Source organism: Coregonus clupeaformis, chromosome 31, assembly GCF_020615455.1.
Source record: "Coregonus clupeaformis isolate EN_2021a chromosome 31, ASM2061545v1, whole genome shotgun sequence".
Classification (NCBI taxonomy): domain Eukaryota; kingdom Metazoa; phylum Chordata; class Actinopteri; order Salmoniformes; family Salmonidae; genus Coregonus; species Coregonus clupeaformis.
Window position 1 is genome coordinate 33,537,556 of NC_059222.1, and position 23,429 is coordinate 33,560,984.

General features: G+C 45.0%; 2 protein-coding genes across 2 annotated transcripts; one reads left to right on the forward strand and one right to left on the reverse strand.

Annotated features, from left to right (window-relative positions):
- Positions 1-30: 30 nt before the first annotated feature.
- LOC121547381 (chymotrypsin-like elastase family member 2A) lies at positions 31-10,041 on the reverse strand. Its single transcript, XM_041858636.2, has 6 exons — positions 9,893-10,041; positions 7,050-7,159; positions 2,126-2,220; positions 1,602-1,882; positions 950-1,113; positions 31-443 (listed from the first exon to the last, which is right to left on the reverse strand). The coding sequence occupies exons 1-6, from the start codon at positions 10,014-10,016 to the stop codon at positions 264-266; spliced, it is 954 nt and encodes a 317-aa protein (XP_041714570.1). The 5' UTR covers positions 10,017-10,041; the 3' UTR covers positions 31-263.
- Positions 10,042-17,364: 7,323 nt separating this feature from the next.
- syt15 (synaptotagmin XV) lies at positions 17,365-21,409 on the forward strand. The gene is made up of 7 exons (XM_041859368.2): positions 17,365-17,583; positions 19,333-19,519; positions 20,013-20,134; positions 20,237-20,526; positions 20,604-20,771; positions 20,871-20,979; positions 21,059-21,409. Exons 1-7 carry the CDS (start codon positions 17,577-17,579, stop codon positions 21,361-21,363), a joined length of 1,188 nt encoding a protein of 395 aa, XP_041715302.2. The 5' UTR covers positions 17,365-17,576; the 3' UTR covers positions 21,364-21,409.
- The last annotated feature ends 2,020 nt before the right edge of the window (positions 21,410-23,429 follow it).

The window sequence follows — 23,429 nt, forward strand, 5'->3', positions numbered from 1 at the left end:
TCATGAATAACAAACAGAACTAAACACAGATGACAGCATCATGACAGATGGCTTGATTTAATGAAATACTGATGATCAGGACATTGGTGCATGTAAAATGTTTTAGTCTTCATTCAAATGTTGTCTGATGTCACTGTAGTGACTCACAGGTCATGGACACGGGGGGGCGGAGCTTGAGGCAATATGGTACGTTTCACAAAAAACGAATGCTATAGTTTTGGGGGTGCAGAGGGGTTGTCAGGTTGTGTGTGTGCGCGTGTGGTCTAGTGCAGAAAGAAGTCTCTGATGCGCGTAGCCTCGATCCAAGGGATGTAATTGGCAGTGCGGGTGAACACACTGGGCTTGTTCTCCACGGTGCAGCCAATGGGACCAAAGCTCACCACACCGTGCACCTCCCACCTGTCATGCCCCAACTGGCACAGAAGAGGACCACCCGAGTCACCCTAAGAGGAGAGGGGGGGAATAAAACATTGTTAGATCACATTACTATGTTAATACTAATGCTGCGTTTATAACATCTCGTACTTTTGTAAATACCAGCATGCGACTGGGAAAAATCCACTTGAATGCCCCTCCAATTGGTAATTTCTAGTGGGGAAATCGTCTGATCTCTGAGCTACGACTTCTCCCACATGCTGAACTCTGCTATTAACGAAATTACCTCGATAACAGCATTTTCAGCAGTTAAATGCAACAAACCATTATTTATAAAAAACAATCTATTAATGTGTTTTTTAAACACTGATTTGTTTACGAGCATGATAGCTGTACTTTTAGTTTATTGTTGACGCAGCTTGTTTGCCATTAGCCAATCGGTGTTCTCACTACAAGTATGTAATTCTTCCTCCATTTCTCACTCGTCTTTCCCACTCCTCCCTCTGTCCCACCCTTCCTCAGTCTCCTCCTTCCTTCCATCCCTCCCTCTCCCTACCCTCCCTCCTCTCTCTACCTGGCAGGCAGCAGGTGGTCCTTCTGTGTCTCTGAAGCCGGCACAGATCATGGAGTCCCTGACACGGTCACCCCAAAACTTCTTCTGACGGCAGGTCTTGATGTCGATGATGGGCAGACGGGCCTGGTTCAGAGCCTCAGCCAGAGACACGTTCTCCTTCCCACCTGGCACACAGACAGGGACACACCACAGGATTACCTTTAGGCAACATTCTTGTTTCATGCCTACTGAACACAACCCTGGTCAATGCTCTTTTGTCTACAATCATAGTTCTAACGTGGTCATAGGGGAGAATCTCAATTGCATACTCCTCGCGTCCTCGCTCCTCACCTTTTCAAAACCAATTGGATGAGAAATCCAGAGGTCCCTCCCCTCTGATCGTCTCCTCCAATGGATTTTAAAAAGGAGGTCAAGGAGAGAGGACGTGAGGAGTATGCAATTGAGATTCTCCCAGTGTCTCCATTCAGCCTCCCCTTGCTTACCCTGTGTGCCTCCCAGCCTCCTCCTCTCCTCCCCCTTTCATCCCCCCTTAACCTGTGTGTCTATCCAGCCTTCCACACCTTTCTCCCCCTCTCCTCTCCTCCCCGTCCTTATCCCTAGTTTCATCCAACCTCTTCCCCTCTCCTCCCCCTTAATCATCCCTCCTCCTTACCCCGAGTGTCTCCCCAGCCGGTCACCCAGCAGTATTGTCCTGGCTTCAGATTGATCTGTTTGCGCGGCAGGCATGCGTAGCGTATGTGGTTGGTGGGCACGATGTCGGTGGCAGCCTTGACCAGGGCGATATCGTAGTCCAGCTCGCTGTGCGTGGGGTAACGGAAGTGCTCGTGACGGTATATCCTCTTCACCGGGATAGTCTTCTCGGGTGTTTCGGAACGTTTCAGCTGGTGCTTCCCCAGGACAATCCTCCAACTCCCAGCATCCTCGGCTTTACCCCTGAGACACACAGCATGGTGGGTAACTGAGTTCACGCAGGGTTCAGAATGTAACTGTCTGTCATATTACACACAGGTAATCTACTAGTCCTTTATGGTGGTTTCTCAAGGTTTATTGGTTCTTTCTAGTCTAAACCGAGTTATGTTGTAGGGCTAAGACCAAGGTCCTTTTGAGACAAGTGTTTCATTTTTAGCTCAGTCCAATAATGTTGTGTGCTACCACTCACGGAATGGCAAGTCTTACTTCTGGAAGCAGTGAGCAGCGGTGAGGACCCAGTTCTTGTGGATGAGAGTTCCTCCACAGACGTGGATGTAGTGCTTACTGCCTCTGGGACGAACCTGAGACACACAGAACACACATTTGCCATCAACCCACAGGCAAGACCTTACACTTAAAGAAACTGTCCAATGTTTTCAGATTTCTATGAAATATGCCTGACATTTAATTGCAATATGAGTGAAATAGTTTTTAAGTATGTTAAAAACCAGCTTTTCTGTGTTGGAATGGTGTGTGCGTACCTCAACAACAATGGTGTGGGCGTATGTATATTAGTGGCGGTCGGTGCCGTTTAAAATGAGGGAGGACACTTTTGTTTTAATGAGAATGGCCTTATTTCTATTACAGCAAATTGGATGGCTATAATTTATATTCCATTCACCCAGCTCAATGTAACATCGATAGGTTTAGGCTACTACATGATACTCACATTTTCCCTATACCCATCATGAGGTTGCTAAAACCTAGTCGATGAATGAAAGTTTACATGGTAGGTGCACAGGTCGAGACAGTGACACATTCAATACCGCATTGCACACTCTTGCCTGCATCTAGCAGATCTAGGGTGTAATCATTAGTCCAACAGTTGCAAACAAGAGTTTTTATAAGACAGATTCAGGTATGTTATCCCCGGTTCATCCTGTTTGCTTCCGTTTAAGAAACATTTTTCAACAGAATCGGTGGAATGAATACACCCCTGATCACCCTCAAGCACAGTTCACTTTCATAGAAGCCACATACAAAAAGCATGATCACTTCACATCTACGCGCTCTCCTCCTCTCACCTTTTCCCTTCGCTTGTGGACTTCAGAGCACAGCACAACACAACAGCGGTCTGTGACTAGGCGAAAAAACCTTTCCAAGCCAAACCTTTATACCATAACCGCTAATCGCTACACACAGCCTACAATCGTTGTCACCATATTAGCTAACGTCATAGTCATCATAGCTAGAACTAACGCATTCGTAAACCCACTACAATCATGCAGTATAGTGTACAGCAAGCAGTTTAGCAGTTACACCGGTGGGCCCCGGTGGCAATAAATTAATACAACCAAAAGCTTACCTTGACTTTGAAGAGTTCCAGTGTTGGATAGCCAGCTAGCTAACATAGCATCCCTCTCTGTATGAGCCGGGTGTTTGAGTAGGCTAAACTAGCTAGCTGCATTCGCTAGCTAAGTAAGTGAAAGGACTACGAAATATAGCTAGCTAGCTCTCTTGCATCTCCTTCATTTTTGAAGAAATTAAGTTGTTCAAAACTGTTCAACTATTGTCTTTCTCTCTCTTTGAGTCAACTACTCACCACATTTTATGCACTGTAATTCTAGAAAGCTGTAGCTTATGCTTTCATTACTAGATTATCTGATCCTTTGATTGGGTGGAGCTCTGATAGGTTGGAGGATGTCATAATTACTGTGTAAGTCTATGGAAGTGGGTTAGAACCATTAGCCTCCTAGGTTTTGTATTGAAGTCAATGTACCCAGAGGAGGATGAAAATTAGCTGTCCTCTGGCTACACCATGGTGTTACCCCAGAGAGTGCTGTTGAGGAGACTGTAGACCTTCATTGCAAAACAGTGTGTTTTAATCAATTATATGGCGACGTGAATATATTTAGTATAGTTTTATCTAAAAAGGATAACTTTTATTTTTATGAAATTCACTGAGGAGGATGGTCCTCCCCTTCCTCCTCTGAGGAGCCTCCACTGGCGTATACCAGTCATTAAAAATCTTAATGCGAGAAGACTGCTGATTGGCCAGCTCAGCCAATGAGCCAACATGACATCATGTTCTATGAGGAAATAGCAAGCATTTTTGAAACGGTCTGTTTGAGATACAAGTTTGAGGTGGGGTTTTTGATGTGTTATTTCTCCAGTTTATGCTTTGGCCACAAATACAAGTGTAAAAGTAGGATGAGTAAACAACATTATTTGGGTACGGGAGTTAACATAATATGAACTTTTAAAAGTTAGATTTTTACTGGACAGTTACTTTAAAGGTCCCGCACAGTCATCCTGATTCCCATGGAAAATAGCCTTTTGAGTTCCCAAAACATCACTCATGTTTTTTTCCAAATAGAAATGCTCAGAATTTGAGAAAATGTTCTTTTTCTCTCATGTCTAACTATTAGGAAGTCTGAAAATACAGGCTGAGTGGGCCGGGAGCCAATAGGCTGAGTGCGTGTGGAGCTCATCTTGACTGACAGTTCTTTGAAACGCCTATGTAAAGCAACATGGACGTGGTGAGCAGCGTTGCAGTGAGATCATCTCAAGCAAATGTGCTGTTAATACACAAAGCAACTGTAGTATCTAGACCATTTTTGACTTTGCTGACGGTTGCAAATAGTGTCTTAGAGGATGTTGACTCAGCTTGAGGAAGCATCTGGAGAGCATTTCTATAGGGGCACCCTAAAACAGAGGAAGTCTGTTATGTGGCGTCCAGGGATTGGTCTGTAGGGGAAAACACCCATATCAGGTTACATAGGATATATATACACTTGGTTTGGACAAAGGAGGGGGAGAACAACATATTAGGATGGGCTGGTTGTTCTCCAGATGTCTGCAGAGGTCTGTAAATTGGCGCTGAAATCTTCAATGTAATAAATAATTATAATCGAGGACAGTGTCAGCGGATTCATTGTCATCACAGCATCTCAGCATTGTTTTCTCAACACTACACAACTCAAACAACATTGAAATTGCATGCAACATCCGATCCTGTCATACATCGCATCATAGTTCCACAAATTATTTGCTTATCCAACTGTTTGGTAATTGTAACAGCATCAATATAGACAAAATGTTGTCTGTATATTTTAGCTAACTAGCCAAAATGGAATTGTCAGCACTGTTTTATTAAGCTATCTAGTTCTTCTTGGACAATTTCAGTTGAAATTGCATAACATATATATAGACTGTCAGACAATGTTAATAAACCATGACTATCAATGATGTCAAGAGTTTTTTTTAATACATAATCCGTTTAGCATGTTTCTTCATGTGTTGACATGACAACTGCATCTGAGTTTTGAGCGACTCTTCACCCCCTTTTGTTCCATGGTCACTGAAGACCTAGCAAGCCACTAACTAGCTAACACCAGACACAGATGAAAGGGGAAACCAATAAGTATTTTTGCCTTAGATGAATAGGGGAAACCTGTAATTATATTTGCTGACACGCTGCAGTCAAATTTTGGCACCAGTAGACTAGCTACCGAGCTATGTAAACCACGCTTCTCTGCAAACACACCTTCTGCGATGTTGATGATAAGGTGGTACTTATTTAAATTAGGTAAGAGAAAAACCCTGCGTTCATAACCAAGTGGGAAGGTGGTATTTACCACATACGACTGGGAAAAATCCACTTGAACACCCCTCCAGCTGGTAAATACTAGTGGGAAACTCATCTATCATCTCTGAGCTCCGACTTCTCCCACATGATGACCTCTGACGTCACCTTAGTAGGAAATGACCATGATAACAGCATTTTCGGCAGCTAAATGCAACTACAAAACATAATTTATCAAAAGCAATCAATACGTTTTTTTCTGGAACACTATAATTTATTTACAAGCATGATAGCTGTCCATTTAGTTCATGGTTTACGCAGCTTGTTGGCCATTAGCCAATCTGCGTTTTTCAACGAGTTCATAGCACGTGAATGCATCCAACTGGTATTTACGACGTCAAAACTGGGAATTCCCACCTTCCCACTTCTTTATGAAGGCCGTAACGTAACAAAATGTGGGAAAAGTCAAGGAGTCTGAATACTTTCCGAATGCACTGTATGCTCCCAGAAGTCCCAGTTATTCAGGAAAGCTTAACACATGCTCTGCCTCCTCTCCGATTAATGTGGCTATTCCACGTTCACCTAGAACCTAACGCTTCAATATAGCCTACATTTTTATCATTTAACTTTTAAAATGTATTACCTTTTATGAGTGGCATAAATGCAACCAGTCACAACGTTTTAATCCTGTAGGCTACCTGTGCACATTAGTCCAAAATATAATTCCAGCATCCAAACTGTGCAGCGGCCATTTGATGAATGGAAAGAGACATCTGTTAAACACCAAAACGTTTAATGACATTCAGAGATTGCCAAGCCTTCGATACTGGATAGGCAGGCCTACATGGTTTGTCGAGATTGAGATAGTTTATTTGATTGTGGCGTTGAAAACGCAAACCATGATGTTGAAGCGCCCGAAGTCGGTACAGAAAGCTGTTGGTGGAAAATCTGTTGCACATATTTTATATAATTATAAATATAGCATCAAAATGTTGAAAATAAGATTTCCCCCTAGCTGATCATTGTCTGCAGACATTTCTGAGCGTAGTGTAATGAAACAGGCAGCGAGAGTGAGCTTGTTCGTGGTGGTTGGCGAACTCTCAACCTTCTGGCCAATAGCCCTGCGTGGCATCGACTGTGCCATAAAAGCATGCTGAAATGGCAAAGTCGATATCCACATTATTTTGAGTTAATTCTATGAGGGGGGAGGGTGTGCAATTTTTTTTTTTTTACAGTACAAAAATATTTTTTATGTTGGGGAGATGGGTGTTTTTTTTTATGACACCTCCAGTTGGAGCACCCTACTGAGCCCTTCTCCTGAACCCAAGTGTTTGACACGGGGGAGGGGGCCAATAACTTTATTATCAAACTTGATCAATGCACAAGCAACAGTAATCTTTCATACTTTGGTCATCCTAAGTTGATCTGGTTTCATCCAAATATCATAACATTTGATGGAAAACATGATTTTGACTGAGCGGGACCTTCAAATCAAATTTTCACTGAGTCCCCCATTGGCATCAATGCATGACTAAGTGAAAATTCGACATACTGAAGTTGCCAAGTAGATAAGTATGTTAATTGATTGATTGGTTTATTGATTACCTGTAGGGAGACCTGCCATGGCCAGGAGTGAGGTCTGGCCTCGTTTCCAGAGACGATCCGTTCAGCCATGTTAGGTTTATAGTGGGCCATGCCACAGTCCTTAGGCCAGTCTATAGGAAAGAAAATACACAGGAACTGTCAGTACAGTCAGACAAATACTGATCCTAGATCAGCCATGCCACAGTCTGTGAGTCAGTTTAAGAATCATCACAGTCTGTGAGTCAGTTTAAGAATCATCACAGTCAGTTACAAAGATCAGAGATCAGGTCAGAACAATTAGAATGATAAAACATTTTTTTTCAAACTTCATTTTAGTTATTGGGTCAAGTGGGAATGGTTGAGATCAGACAGATTAAATGTGATGGAGAGGCAAAGGGGTGGGGAAACAAGTAGATTGAAAAATATATATATATATTTTTTAGGGGATAACACACTATCACATATCACAGGGTTCTTCAATTCCGGCTCTGGAGGGCCGAAACACTTCTGTTTTTTATTTCTACCTGGTAGTTAATTGCACTCACCTGGTGTCCCAGGTCTGAATTAGCCCCTGATTAGAAGGAGAGGATGAAAAACAGAGGTGTTTCGGCCATCCAGGACCGGAATTGAAGAACCCTGACATATCATAACCCTTTTAAAATAATGACCTGCACTCCAGATCGCCAAATCAGACAATAGATGGTATGGGCACACTTGTCTAGAACACATCCATCCGTCTATATCGTCATAACAAATTATATATTTTATGACATTGCGCCGTCAGATTAATAGCCTTTCTTCCTTCAACTATCATGCCGCAAGGAGGTTTACTCCTCTCCTCTCCCTGCTAGCAGAGCAGTTGCACATTGCCATAGCAACCACATTGACTCAACATTTTGAGCTAGAAACGGGATCAACATTGTGAGATTCTAACTACAACTAATTAACAACTTCACATGCTGATATTGACTTTGGTATTAGTGTGTGTAGGTAGCTACGTTTTCTAGCTAGCTAGATAGTCAGCCAGCCTGTCCATAGAGAGAGCATTGCATTGTGGGTTTTGCAGTCGACCTAAACTCCAACAAATTACCATAACAATTTTCACATGTTGCTTCCTACCTTTTCATAACCACCAAATGCAAAAATAAATCACAACATACACTACCATTCAAAAGTTTGGGGTCACTTAGAAATGTCCATGTTTTCGAAAGAAAATCATTTTTTTTGTCCATTAAAATAACATCAAATTGATCAGAAATACAGTGTAGACATTGTTAATGTTGTAAATGGCTATTGTAGCTGGAAATGGCTGATTTTTAATGGAATATCTACATAGGCGTACAGAGGCCCATTATCAGCAACCATCAGTCCTGTGTTCCAATGGCACATTGCGTTTGCTAATCCAAGTGTATCATTTTAAAAGGCTAATTGATCATTAGAAAACCCTTTTGCAATTATGTTAGCACAGCTGAAAACTGTTGTGCTGATTAAAGAAGCAATACAACTGGCATTCTTGAGACTAGTTGAGTATCTGGAGCATCAGCAATTGTGGGTTCGATTACAGGCTCAAAATGGCCAGAAACAAAGAACTTTCTTCTGAAACTCTGCAGTCTATTCTTGTTCTGAGAAATGAAGGCTATTCCATGTGAGAAATTGCCAACAAACTAAAGATCTCATACAACGCTGGGTACTACTCCCTTCACAGAACAACGTAAACTGGCTCTAACCAGAATAGAAAGAGGAGTGGGAGGCCCCAGTGCACAACTGAGCAAGAGGACAAATACATTAGAGTGTCTAGTTTGAGAAACAGACGCCTCACAGGTCCTCAACTGGCAGCTTCATTAAATAGTACCCGCAAAACACCAGTCTCAACATCAACAGTGAAGAGGCGACTCCGGGATGCTGACCTTCTAGGCAGAGTTGCAAAGAAAAAGCCATATCTCAGACTGGCCAATAAAAAGAAAAGATTAAGATGGTGCTTTGGTGGTGGTAAAGTGGGAGATTTGTACATGGTAAAAGGGATCTTGAAGAAGGAAGGCTATCACTCCATTTTGCAACGCCATGCCATACCCTGTGGAAGGCGCTTGATTGGAGCCAATTTCCTCCTACAACAGGACAATGACCCAAAGCACAGCTCCAAACTATGCAATAACTATTTAGGGAAGAAGCAGTCAGCTGGTATTCTGTCTATAATGGAGTGGCCAGCACAGTCACCGGATCTCAACCCTATTGAGCTGTTGTGGGAGCAGCTTGACCGTATGGTACGTAAGAAGTGCCCATCAAGCCAATCCAACTTGTGGGAGGTGCTTCAGGAAGCATGGGGTGAAATCTCTTCAGATTACCTCAACAAATTGACAACTAGAATGCCAAAGGTCTGCAAGGCTGTAATTGCTGCAAATGGAGGATTCTTTGACGAAAGCAAAGTTTGAAGGACACAATTATTTTTAACCTTGTCAATGACTACATTTCCTATGCATTTTGCTATATTTCCTATTCATTTCATGTATGTTTTCATGGAAAACAAGGACATTTCTAAGTGACCCCAAACTTTTAAACAGTAGTGTATATTGTATTTGACAATGTAAATCATAGGAATTTGTGGTTTTGAGTGGATTATTCCTTTTAGATGAGTGTGTGTATCCATGTGCAGGTGCCCATGTGTATCAGTGGAGGCTGGTGTGAGGAGCTATAGGAGGATGGGCTCATTGTAATGGATGGAATGGAATAAATGGAACAGTATCAAACATATGGAAACCACGATTGACTCCATTCCATTTATTCCATTCCAACCATTACAATGAGCCCATCCTCATATAGCTCCTCCCACCAGCCTCCACTGATGTGTATGTGTGTATCTGGCTCACCCAGGTGCAGGACTTTGTGCTGGGCCTGTCTGCCAGGGGTCAGGGTGTATGTGGCGGCAGGCAGTGCCGACACACACAGCAGCAGCATCAGAGATAGGAGCGGAGGCCCTGGAACATCAACCATCTTCAGCAGAATCACTGCCTCGCGCACACAGCACACTATTTATATAGCACTGGACAAACACATACACACACACACTCACATACAGGCATCCAATCGGATGCACATACTCAGGCATATACAAACACGCACACTCATTCACAAACTAATATACGCGCATGTACGTACGTATGCACACACACACGCACGCATGCACACACACACGCACATACATACATACACACACACACACACACACACACACACACATTTCCCCCAGGGACAAAGAAGACTACAAAGCCCCAGCGCTGGATTGTTCTCCTGCAGCCAGGGGCTTTACAGCGATGGATAGGGGTTTCTGGGAGGCCTATCAGCACTTTCAACACACACACACACATTCCCACACACACACACACATTCATACATGCGCATGCATGAACACGTATTACAGGCACAACACACTCCCTTGGCCGCAATCATAGGACAAACATGTAGGACAAAAACAGCCTCTCTACTGTACTCGCTACTCACCCCATGATGCACGTCACCCCAACAGCACACCTCCTGATTCTGTGTCACGTGACCCGGTGAACCGGTGACCTGTACCCCCCAAACCCCACCCCCATACACACACACAATTGATCAAATCATCACTCTACCCATTCATGCCTACTAACTATTACACCCCATTACCTGTAAATAACTTCCCTCACCAGGCTTACTTCTACTTATCTAAACATCTACCTAACGCTAAATCTTCTCCAGTTAACATCTATAATTTATCCAATCCAATCCAACTTTATTGTCCCTCAAGGGGAAATTCATTAAATAAAATGAATCCAAACCTCCCTTGGGCTGTGGATGGATGAAGTGATCCCATACAGTATAAGTATGGCTTGCACCTAGGCCCACTTTGACCACCCAGGGGGCATGATAAAGAAAGAGAAAGAAAGTGAGAGCTTTGTTACTCTACATAACACATACAACTACCGTGTTCGTTCGTTAACAGTGAGATATGACAACAGTAGAAGCAGCTAGCGAGGTGAGGTTTCAGGCCTTTCCTACAGTGAATGACAGGGAATGTGCCTGCTCATCTGAACAGTAGCAGAATACAGGGCCTGAATGAACTGAACATACAGAGACTTACTCACACCACCATGGTTCACCTCATTTACAAACACTCTGTGTATGTGAGTGTCTGTGTGTTTATTTTGAGTGAGTGAGTGAGTGAGTGCCTAAGTACATGCATGTGTATATAGTGCAAAGTACAAAGAATACATATGAAAGTAACAACAGTGAATGTTTGGACAGAATATTTTAATACATTACATTGTTTTTTCCATTGGAGATTCTTTACAATAATCCATGGCATCCACACATTCACATATCCATGCTTAGTGTAATGCAGTGCAGGCAGGCAGTAACACAAATTGACATTAAGGGCTGTTTTTTTCTGGGATGATGGACCTATATGTTATTGCAAACCTGAACCGGAGTAGTATCCTTTTTAACCCAACATATTTTTCACCTACTGGCAGATACATTTGAATACTATCGTACATAAATTGTATATAAAGTAGTCAAAAACTACAACACAGCAGTAGGGAGTCCAGTGTTAGGGAGGTCCTTTAGGGTTATTCAGATGCCTCTTTTGCCCTTTAGACTGAACCCCGCCAACCTCATGTGTTAGTCGCATACAGTCATTGGTTAGTCTTATAATGTTATCATGTCCACCTTCTCAGTGTTCTTCCAGTGTCATTCATTGGGGTTTGAGGAGCGAACGCATCGCTTCAGTGACCTCATCACTCCTCCACTCTTCTTCCTGCTCCGCCCACTCTCACGGTATGACGACTTACGAGACAGCACCGGTGTCCCCTTTTCCTCTGTCTCTTCCCCACTCTGTCCTCCCTCCTCCTGTCCTCCTCCCTTTACATTTCCCTTTCCATCTACTCCTCCCTCGCCATCTCCCTCTATCTTTCCTTCTTCCTCCCTCTCTACCTTTACCTCTCCCTCTGGTTCTCTCTGTATATTTCCTTCTCCCTCTACCTCTCCTTCCTTTCTATCTCCATCTCCTTCTCCCTCTTTTTCTCCCTCTCTGTCTCCCTCTCTCTCTCCCTCTCCTTTAGTGTCAGCCTCAGTCTCTATGGCAGCAGTCGCCACGGTATTAATCGATAGGGGTGTGGTAAGGTTTGCCATTGGGGAAGTTGCAATGGCAGTGGCCTTTTTTTTGGTAGTGACAGGGGTTGACAGGGTAGCGTTTTCCATGGAAGCGGTCTTGCCCTTGGTTGTCATAACAGGGGTTGACAGGGTAGCAGTTTCCATGGGAGGGGTTTTGTTCTTGGTTTTAGAAATGATCTTAACCCTTGATTTGATTTTAGTCTTGGGTTTGGTCTTGGGAGTGGTTTCTGTGTTTGTGTTGTCTGTCCTGGTCTTGAGCTGCAGGTGTTTCTGTATGATAGAATAAGATAAGGTTAGAGAAACAACAGTTAACATATAAAAAACTATGAATATATAGATGCAAATACACTACATGACCAAAGGTATGTGGACATCTGCTCGTCGAACAACTCATTCCAAAATCATGGGCATTAATATGGAGTTGGTCCCCCCTTTACTGCTTTAACAGCCTCCACTCTTATGGGAAGGCTTTCCACAGATGTTCCACAAATGTTGGAACATTACTGCGGGGACTTGCTTCCATTCAGCCACAAGAGCAGTAGTGAGAACAGGCACTGATGTTGGGCGATTAGGCCTGGCTCGCAGTCTGCGTTCCAATTCATCCCAAAGGTGTTCGATGGGGTTGAGGTCAGGGCTCTGTGCAGGGCAGTCAAGTTCTTCCACACAGACCTCAACAAACCATTTCTGTATGGACCTCGCTTTGTGCACGGGGGCATTGTCATGCTGAAACAGGAAAGGGCCTTCCCCAAACTTTTGCCACAAAGTTGGAAGCATAGAATCGTCTAGAATGTCAATGTATGCTGTAGCGTTAAGATTTCCCTCCATTGGAACTAAGGGACCGAGCCCGAACCATGAAAAACAGCCCCAGACCATTATTCCGCCTCCACCAAACTTTACAGTTGCTGCTATGCATTGGGGCAGGTTGCATTCTCCTGGCATCTGCCAAACTCAGATTCGTCCGTTGGACTGCCAGATGGTGAAGCGTGATTCATCACTTCAGAGAACGCATTTCCACTGCTCCAGAGTCCAATGGCGGCAAGCTTTACACCACTCCAGCCGACGCTTGGCATTGCGCATGGTGATCTTAGGCTTGTGTAGGGCTCTTGGCCATGGAAACCCATTTCATGAAGCTCCTGATGAACAGTTCTTGTGCTGACGTTGCTTCCAGAGGCAGTTTGGAACTCTGTAGTAAGTGTTGCAACTGAGGACAGACGATTTTTACGAGCTACGTGCTTCAGCACTCAGCTGTCCCGTTGTGTGAGCTTGTGTGGCCTACCACTTCGTGTTGTTGCTCCTTGAAGTTTCCACTTCACAATAACAGCACTTACAGTTGACCGGGACAGCTCTAGCAGGGCAGAAATTTGACGATCTAACTTGTAGGAAAATAATAAAAATACTATGCCATTTAGCAGACACTTTTATCCAAAGCGACTTACAGTCATGCGTGCATACATTTTTGGAAAGGTGGCATCCTATGACGGTGTCACATTGAAAGTCACTAAGCTCTTCAGTAAGGCCATTCTGCTGCCAATGTATGTCTATGGAGATTGCATGGCTGTGTGCTCGATTTTATACACCTGTCAGCAACGGGTGTGGCTGAAATAGCCGAATCCATTTAATTTCATGTGGTGTCCACTTTTATATATATTGTATATATAGATTGACATGTAGTTGCCATCACCTGAATAGTCGAGCTAGACACACCACAGGCTTAACACACACATACACCTGTTTGACCGCTTAACTACGCAGGGTTAACACGGACACCTCCACAGTTCACACACACCTACACACACACCTGTATGGCCGAGCTGAGTTCCTCGGGGTCCAGAGAGGCTCCGTAAACATCCCAGGTCAGCCCGTCTTCATCCCACTGCACCTGCTTCATACTACTCCTCCTCTTGCTGTGATCCCTCTCTCCACTCCTCCTCCTCTCCTCCTCTTGTACCACCACCTTCAGACAGGACCTCCTCCTCCCCATCTCCCCCACTACGGCAGAGCTGCTCTCCTCCCACGCCGCCTCCTCCTCCCACCCCTCTCTGGGGCTGTCCAGTGGGAACATACTGGAAGAGGGCGACACCAGGTTGGAGTGGGAGCCTAGCGATGACCTCAGGTTCAATCTTGACCCCGGAGGGGACCCCAAGATGGACTGTGAACCTAGATAAGAATTGGATCCCATGAAGGAGTAGGACTGAGGGGGAGACCCCAGATTAGTGTCTGACCCATGATCCTTTAGGGAGCTCTGGAGGGACCTAAAGTTTAACCTTGACCCTAGATGTGACCCCGCCTGCACCCCGACCTCCACCAGCTCCCTCTGTGATGTCATTGTCCCCTCCTCCCTGAACCCTGACCCCTGGGGTAATGATGTCATCAAGTTCATGACCCCTGAGTAGGCGGAGTTACAGGAGCAGCGGGGGCAGCCGTCCAATCGTGAGTCGCTGAGGGAGGAGACTAAACCCGCCGATCTCTGACTTCTGCCAGACGGACAGGTGAGCCTCTGTGACCATGACAATGCCAGGTGAGCAGGAGGGCTGGGGAAGAACACCTGAGGGTCCATCTCCACTTCTTGCTGCTGTACAGGGCTACCCAGGGGCTGTGTGTTGTTGTTAGGGCTGGCTATGGGGCTAAGGATAGGGGGCTTCTCTCCATAGTACGTCCCCACAGGGGTGCACCCTGGCTGGGGTGGGATCTGCTCACTGCTGCCCCTCTCCTCCAGACCTTCCACACCCTGAGCTCTACAGGAAGGAGAGGGGAAGGGGGAGGGAAAGGGGGAAGAGGGATGCTTGTTGGGGGAATAGGCCTCGTCTGTGTAAGGATTTGGTCGGCATCCTGTAGGGGTCAGGGGTGAGGGTAGGCATGATATTACAGCGAGGGGTGATGGTAGAGGTGAGGTTACAGGTAGGGGTGAGGGTAGGGGTGATTTTACGGGTAGGGGTGAGGACACAGGTGAGGGTGTGTGTGTCTGACAGGGTGTGTCTGCGGTAAGGGGTGACGGTCTGTATTGGAGTTGGGGTAGGTTGTGGCGTGTGTGTAGGGTTGGGCTGTGAGTGGGTGTGTTTAGGGGTGAGGTGAAGGGTGAGGGTGTAGCAGGTGTTTGTATGGAAGACTGAGACTCTGAAGCCAGTCTGGAGCAGCGAGCGGAGTACAGGATGCACGGGGTCTCCTCAGTCATACTCCCTCCCTTCCATATGACCGTCTCTGGTGTGCTACCACCGCTACACACACTGCCGCTACACACACTCCAACTCGCCACACTCTCGTTACTAAGGGGAGATCCGTGCCAGTGTATGTTTTGAGACGTATGTGAGTGTGAGGGTGTGTGTTGTTGTCTGTATTGCTGTAGGGGTGTGAGTTTTGGTGTGTGTGTGTTTGAGGAGGAGTGTGTATTTTGGCTGGCGCTCCGTCTCAGCTCCAGTTTTGCCCACGCCGGGTCTCGCAGATGCGGGTGTTTGGTTGCCATGACTACATCCATGGAGCTCTTGGAGAGGGAGTAGATGGGTGAGCGTTCCTCCTCTTCCTCTTCCTCTTCTTTTCTCTCCGTCCTGAGTCCGCCTGTTGATCCAAAATGGCCGCTGACAGGGGGCAAGTGCTCCGATGACAGACGCCAGTGCCTCGCCATGACAACAACACTGACAAATAGGAAGAAGGGATCAATCAATCTTCCAGCAGTGGCCTGGTTGTTTGTTCTACTCAGGTTGTCTTGTCTTGAAGAAACTGGAGAAAGACTGGAATAAATACATTATTTCATCTTTCTTTCTTTCCCTCCTCTCCCTCTCGTTCTCTCTTCCTCCATAAACCCTTCCTATCAGATGCTCTCTGACACTTCTCTTCCTCTCTGGTAACACACACACACGTACACTGTCCAGATTAGCCTTCGGTAATAAGATTACAGGGTCCAGATTATTAGATTATTTAGTAAAACGTGGGATTGAGCTGAAGTTAAGAGAGCCTTTAGCCCTCACAGGTGACCACTTCCTCCATCTTCCTCCCTTCTGTCTTTCGACTCCCTTCCTTCCTTTCTCTTCCTCTCTCTCCCTTCAATGGAGGGAGAGACAAAGAGAGAGAGAATAAAGAGGAGAAGAATAACAGGCTCCTGGAAACAATTAGAGTCAATTTAGCTCTTTGAATCCTATTATTGAGTTAGCAATGAGAATACAAATTTTAAAAAACACAAAGCCACACACCCACACTATCTGAGTGTGCGTCCTATGTACATGCCAGTCAGTGTGTGTGAATCTGTTAAACCCTGCAGATGGCTGAGGAGCTTTGTCAGACTCCCTGCTAAACGCCACATCTCTTCTCTCCCCTGTCTCTCTTGCCCAAGCTGAACTCACCTTAGAAATGCTATGAGCCGGTTTCCCACACCCAGATTAAACCTATTCCTAGGAGTAGGGTTAATCTGGGTCCCGGAAACTGACCCTGTACACACAAACACTTACTCTTTCCCAACACTAGGATGCACACACGCACCCACACAGGTTCAGTATTGTTTCTTACCTTTATAAGTCCACGATGAGCCCTCACTTAATGTCTTCTCTCTCAATTTTGCTCTCTTGCTCTATTCTTCTGTTACAGATACTCTGTTCACATTACCTTCCCCTCTCTCTCACACTCATTCTATCCTTTCCTCTCTTTCTCTATCTGTCTCGCTCTATAACTCTCTCGCGCTCTCTCTCTCTGAACCCAAGATGGAGGCCAGGTGGCTAAGTGCGTGTGTGCATGCGTGTTAGCTGTAGCGTTAGCCTTAGCCCTAAGGATTAGCATCTTGTCATCTCATTAGCTGTAGCTCTGCTCTCTCAGACTGACCAATCCCTGTGCAGAGATTCAGTGTGTGGGTGCATGTTTGTGTGCGCGTGTGTGTGCAATGACTATTGCTCAGGTGAAAAGTCTAACATTTTCCCCATGGCCCAATAAAAATTATTTGAATTTACTGAATGGGTTGACATGGTGTTGCCTGTGTGTGTGTGTGTGTGTGTGTGTGTATGTGTGTGTATATATGTGTGTGTGTGTGTGTGTGTGTGTGTGTGTGTGTGTGTGTGTGTGTGTGTGTGTGTGTGTGTGTGTGTGTGTGTGTGTGTGTGTGTGTGTGTGTGTGTGTGTGTGTGTGTGTGTGTGTGTGTGTGTTTGTCTGTATCTGTGTGTGGCCTTGAGTCTGTGAGGCCCAGAGTCCTGAAGTTAGGGGTGGGAAGGCAACAGCTGTATCTTACATTCAATACCGTCTGGTTTACAGACTGGAGCTGTGTATGGGAATACACTGGAGTACTACCTTGATTTATATTCAACTTATTCCTACCTGAACCTATATCGTCTGTAGCAGTGAAAAACAGCAGAGGAGAAAGAGAGCAATAATGTGGAGTGTAATGACAGTGTAATGACTGAAGGGTCAAGAAATACAGGGAGAGAGACATGGCTGGTGAGTAAAAATACTGGACAGAACCCAATTCACCCTCTTTCTCCTTCCATTCAACTTTATCTGAAGTTAACTTTACAGTTTTACTCAGAAATAATTGTTTATAGATGTGAAGAATACAACTTACATTATTGTGCACAATTCAGCCAGGCAGAGAGATTGACAGGCAAACAGACATAAAACAGACATACCCCTTGACTTATTCCACATTTTGTTGTGTTAAAGCCTGGATTAAATTGATTAAATAAATACAAATCTCGACCATCTACATACAATACCCCATAATGACTAAGTGAAAATATATTTTTAGATTATTTTGTTGAAAATGAAATACAGAAATATCTCATTTACATAAGTATTCACACCTCTTTGCTATGACAATCCAAATTGAGCTCAGGTGCATTCAATTTCCTTTGATCATTCTTGAGATGTCACTACAACTTGATTGGAGTCCACCTGTGGCCAATTCAATTGTTTGAACATGATTTAGAAAGAAAAATCTGTCTAAATAAGGTCCCACAGTTGACAGTGAATGTCAGAGCAGAAACTAGACCATGAAGTCCAAATAACTGGCCGTAGATCTCCGAGATAGAATTGTGATGAGGCATATATCTGGGGAATGGTATAAAACAATTTCTAAAGTGTTGAAAGTTTCCAAGAGCACAGTGGTCTTCATCATTGGGAAATTGAAAAAATATGGGACTACCCAGACTGCCTAGAGCTGGCCTTCCGACCAACCTGAGCAACCAAGCAAGCAGGTCCTTGGTCAGGGAGGTGACAAAGAATCAAATGATCACTCTGACAGAACTACAGAATTCCTTGGCTGAGATAGAAGAACCTGCCAGAAGGACAACAGTCTCTACAGCACTTCAACAATCTGGGCTTTATGGGAGCGTGGTCAGACGGAAGCCACTCCTGAGAAAAAGGCACATGACAGCATGCCTGGAGTTTGCAAAAAGGCACATGAAAGACTATGAGAGCATAAGGCAAATGATTATGTGGTCTGATGAGACAAATGTAACTCTTTGGCATTTAATGCAAAGCGCTATGTCTGGAGAAAACCAGGCACAGCTCATGACCTGTCTAACACCTTCCCTACCGTGAAGCAGGTAGAGGCAGCATCATGCTATGGGGATGCTTTTCAGCGGCAGGGACTGAGAAACTGGTAAGGATAGAGGGAACAATGAATGGAGCCAATTGCAGGCAAATCCTTGATGAAAACTTGCTTCAGAGTGCAAACTACCTTAGACTGGGGTGAAGATTTTCTTTCCAACAGGACAATGACTCCAAGCATACACCCAAAGCAACGCTGGAATGGCTTTAGAACAAGAATGTGAAAATCCTTGAATGGCCCAGCCAAAGCCCAGACGAATCCCATTGAAAATCTGTGGAAAGACTTGAAGATTGCTGTTCCCCATCGAACTTAACAGAGCTTGAGAAAATCTGCAAGGAAGAATGGTGAAAAATCCCCAAATCCAAATGTACAAAGCTGATACAGACATACCCAAGACGACTCAAAGCTGTAATAGCTGCCAAAGGTGCTTCTACAAAGTATTGACCCAGGGGTGTGAATACTTATGTAAATGAGATCTTTCTGTATTTAAATACATTTGCAAAAATGTCTAAAAACATGTTTTCACTTTGTCATTGCGGGGTATTGTGTGTAGATGGGTGAGAAAGGAAATCAATTTAATATATTTTGAATTCAGGCTGTAACACAACAGAATACTTTCTGAAGGCAATGTATTTCAGATCCAGCAATGTTATTGGCTGTTGGTCTGTCTTTGGGACTCTTCCTCTTGCTTCTGATTGGTGTATCTGTCTACTTCCTGTGGAGGAGGCGCGGCCAAAGACGATACCGGGAAATGGTCACCACGTCAGCCCCCTTCCCAGCGTGCACCACTCCAATTCTCCTGACCAATCAGAGATCCAGGTACAGGTGAGTGTCAGGTCACAGTCCCGCCCCTAAATGCATGTGTGTGTGTGTAGGACTGCATTCCTCTGCCCAGGTATTGCTGACGCATGCCAGATCTTACAACGCCTGGATAGGTATTTTAAGTATCAGCTAACCACATCATATGTTATAGCAATCGGTCAGTCGATGACACAGTCGATGACGTGGCACGCAACCATTAGTTGATGCATGCAACATCTGAGTAGGGGAACGCGACCTATATGTGTGTAAAGAAAAAGAGAGAAATAAGTTAGATAATGGTCGTGTTCCCCTGCTTAGACGTTGCATGCATTAACCAATGGTTGCATGCCACGTCATCGACTGTGCCGTCAGGCACCAGAGTGCTATAACATAGTGGTTAGCTGATACTAAAATAGGTCTGGCATGCGACAGCAATGTCTGAGCAGAGGAACATGACCAAAGCCACTGTGTTATTTGTAGATGTTTTGATAATTTCCTGTGCCTCTGTCTGTGATAGGCCAGATGAGATCCCATTCTTCCTGCCACCCCGATTTAAACCAACTCTCAGGAGCGAGGAGGGGGAGAAAGAGGGGCAGAAGGACTTCAGCAGCACACATCGTGGATCTCTCACAGTAGGGAGTAGGTTAGGAGGGAGGGAGGGGGGGGGGGGCAACACTGTCTGTCTTTCTTCTCACCCACTCCCACTAATTGGGCTACCTTGTGCTACTTCTTCCTCTCTAGGCTGGTATCCAGTAGGTAGTGTAAGGGCAGGTCTGTACTGGGTCCCTGATGTCAGTGAGGTGTCACCCCCTCCTGGTCGCACCGTGCAACTGTGCTTCTCAGTGACCTATCACCACGACAACGAACAGCTTTATGTCTCCCTGCTCCGCCTGAGCAACTTGCCAACATGTTTCTATAGTAACGACACACTGGCAGAACTGCGACTTCTCCCTGACGACCGTCGCCGACATAAGGCCAGGGCCCGATGCAGGGGTCGCGACCCCGAGTTCAACGACAGCTTTGTGTTCCAGGTACACACACAAACACACTAAATTGGTTCCTTTAACTGCCACTAGACAAAATCACCCCCCACACTCTCTCTCTCCAGGTGTCGGGTGTGTGTGTATCTGAGAGTGTGCTCAGTGTGTATGTGTTGAGTGTGGATCGGGGGGGCAGGCACCATGCGGTGGGCAGGGTTCTGTTCCCTGTTGAGGGGGAGCTGGGGGAGGGGGGCAGGCTGCTCTGGAGAGACCTAGAGACTAAGGACGAAACGCAGGTACACACACACACTCAAACATGCATGTACACAATCTCTCTCACACACACACACACACACAACCTGCAGTAAGTGGCTCTCTTTTTTTCTCTCTGTCAGTGTTCAGGTCTGGGTGATATTCAGGTGTCTCTGAACTACAGTCCGTCTCTACAGCGCCTCAATGTGGTCGTACTGAGAGCACGCAGCCTGCAGATACACACTGACACAGGTGAGTGTGTAAGAGTGTGTGTGTCTGCATAAATGTGTGTGTTCTGTTATCAGGGTGATTGTATGTATTCTGTTTTCAGGCGTGTGTTTCCAGGTGAGCCTACAGATCCACACTCAGGTAGTGAAATCCAGATGGACGCCAGTGGTTAGTGGTGGAGCTGACCCTGGCTTCAACCACAAGATGACCTTTAAGCTCCGCCCCTCTCAGCTCGACCAGGCCTGTCTGAGCTTGGAGCTGATTGGATCAGGCCTTACCCCAGTAGGTGTGGTGGTGCTGGGGCCGTTCATGTATGCCAGGGGGCCTCAGCTTCAGCACTGGACTGACATGGTCAACACACCCAACGAACTGGTCAAACAGTGGCATGGACTGGGCAAGCCCACATAACACACACACACACACAGCAAGATACAAATTCATTTAATTGTCAACATTTTTCACCTCTTTCACAATAAATCAATTATTTACTCCATCTTTCTTGTTGTTTTTGTGGTAATTGAGCACTTACAGGAACGTGTGTATAAATGATTTGACAAACACTACAAAAAGAAAAAAGAAAAAATATTTACAAAACAGATTTTCTCACATAGTTGTGGTTTAAAGGTCCAATGCAGCCGTTTTTATCTCAATATCAAATAATTTCTGGGTAACAATTAAGTACCTTACTGTGATTGTTTTCAATTAAAATGGCCAAAAATAAAGAAAAATTGCTTTTTAGCAAAGAGCAATTTCTCAAGCAATATTTTTGCTAGGACTGTCTGGGAGCGGGAAGAGTGGGAAGAGGAAAAGTGAAAATGAGCTGTTATTGGTCTATTAACTAATTTACCACATGGTGATGCCACCATGGAAGGCCAAAACTCCCTCCCAGCTCTTACACTAAAAGGGCATTATCATAATTTACACAATATTATTCAAACCTCAGTGTGGAAATATATACACTGCCTTCAGAAAGTATTCACACCACTTATCTCTTCCACATTTTGTTGTGTTACAGCCTGAATTTGGTGTCACTGGCCTACACACAATACCCCATAATGTCAAAGTGGAATTATGTTTTTCGAAATGTTTACAAATTAATTAAAAATGAATAGCTGAATTGTCTTGAGTCAATAAGTATTCAATCCATTTGTTATGGCAAGCCTAAATTAGTTCAAAAGTAAAATGTTGCTTAACAAGTCACATAGTAAGTAGGATGGGCTCACTCTGTGTGTAATAATAGTGTTTAACATGATTTTTGAATGACTCCCTCATCTCTGTACCCCACACATACAATTATCTGTAAGGTCCCTCAGTCGAGCAGTGAACCACAAAGACCAGGGAGGTTTTCCAATGCCTCGCAAACATTTACATTTTAGTCATTTAGCAGACGCTCTTACCCAGAGCGACTCACAGCCAGTGAATACCTTTTTTTTTCTTTATACTGGCCCCCCATGGGAATCGAACCCACAACCCTGGCGTTGCAAACGCCATGCTCTATCAACTGAGCTACATCCCTGCCGGCCATTCCCTCCCCTACCCTGGACGACGCTGGGCCAATTGTGCGCCGCCCATGAGTCTCCCGGTCGCGGCCTGCTGCGACAGAGCCTGGATTCGAACCAGGATCTCTAGTGGCACAGTTAGCACTGCGATGCAGTGCCTTAGACCACTGCGCCACTCAGGAGCTCTAGAAGGGCACCTATTGGTAGATGGGTAAAAATACTAAAAAGCAGACATTGCATATCCCTTTGAGCATGGTGAAGTTATTAATTACACTTTGGATGGTGTATCAATACACCCAGTCACTACAAAGATACAGGCGTCCTTCCTAACTCAGTTGCCGGAGAAGAAGGAAACTGCTCAGGTATTTCACCATGAGGCCAATGGTCACTTTAAAACAGTTGCAGAGTTTAATGACTGTGACAGGAGAAAATGGAGTTACTCCACAATTCTAACCTAATTGACAGAGTGAAAAGAAGGAAACCTGTACAAAATAAAAATATTAGTCTCCCGAGTGGCGCAGTGGTCTAAGGCACTGCATCGCGGTGCTAGCTGTGCCACTAGAGAGCCTGGTTTGAATCCAGGCTCTGTCGTATCTGGCCGTGACCGGGAGACCCATGGGGCGGTGCACAATTGGCCCAGGGTAGGGGAGGGAATGGCCGGCAGGGATGTAGAGCATGGCGTTTGCAACGCCAGGGTTGTGGGTTCGATTCCTACGGGGGGCCAGTATAAAATACAAATAATAATGTATGCACTCACTAACTGTAAGTCGCTCTGGATAAGAGCGTCTGCTAAATGACTTAAATGTAATTACGAAACATGCATTATGTTTGCAACAAGGTACTAAAGTAAAAGCAATTAACTTTTTGTCCTGAATACAACACGTTACGTTTGGGGAAAATCCAATACAACACATTACTGAGTACCACTCTCCATATTTTCAAGCATAGTGGTGGCTGCATCATGTTATGGGTATG

Coding starts and splice junctions, on each gene's coding strand:
- LOC121547381 (XM_041858636.2), bottom strand. CDS start 10,016: ATGGTTGATGTTCCAGGGCCTCCGCTCCTATCTCTGATGCTGCTGCTG. Junction 2,221..7,049: donor CATGGCAGGTCTCCCTACAG/GTAATCAATAAA, acceptor TGTGTGTCTCAG/GTTCGTCCCAGAGGCAGTAA. Junction 1,883..2,125: donor GCTGCTCACTGCTTCCAGAA/GTAAGACTTGCC, acceptor TGTGTGTCTCAG/GGGTAAAGCCGAGGATGCTG.
- syt15 (XM_041859368.2), top strand. Junction 20,135..20,236: donor TGGATCTCTCACAGTAGGGA/GTAGGTTAGGAG, acceptor CTTCCTCTCTAG/GCTGGTATCCAGTAGGTAGT. Junction 20,980..21,058: donor GCAGATACACACTGACACAG/GTGAGTGTGTAA, acceptor TTCTGTTTTCAG/GCGTGTGTTTCCAGGTGAGC.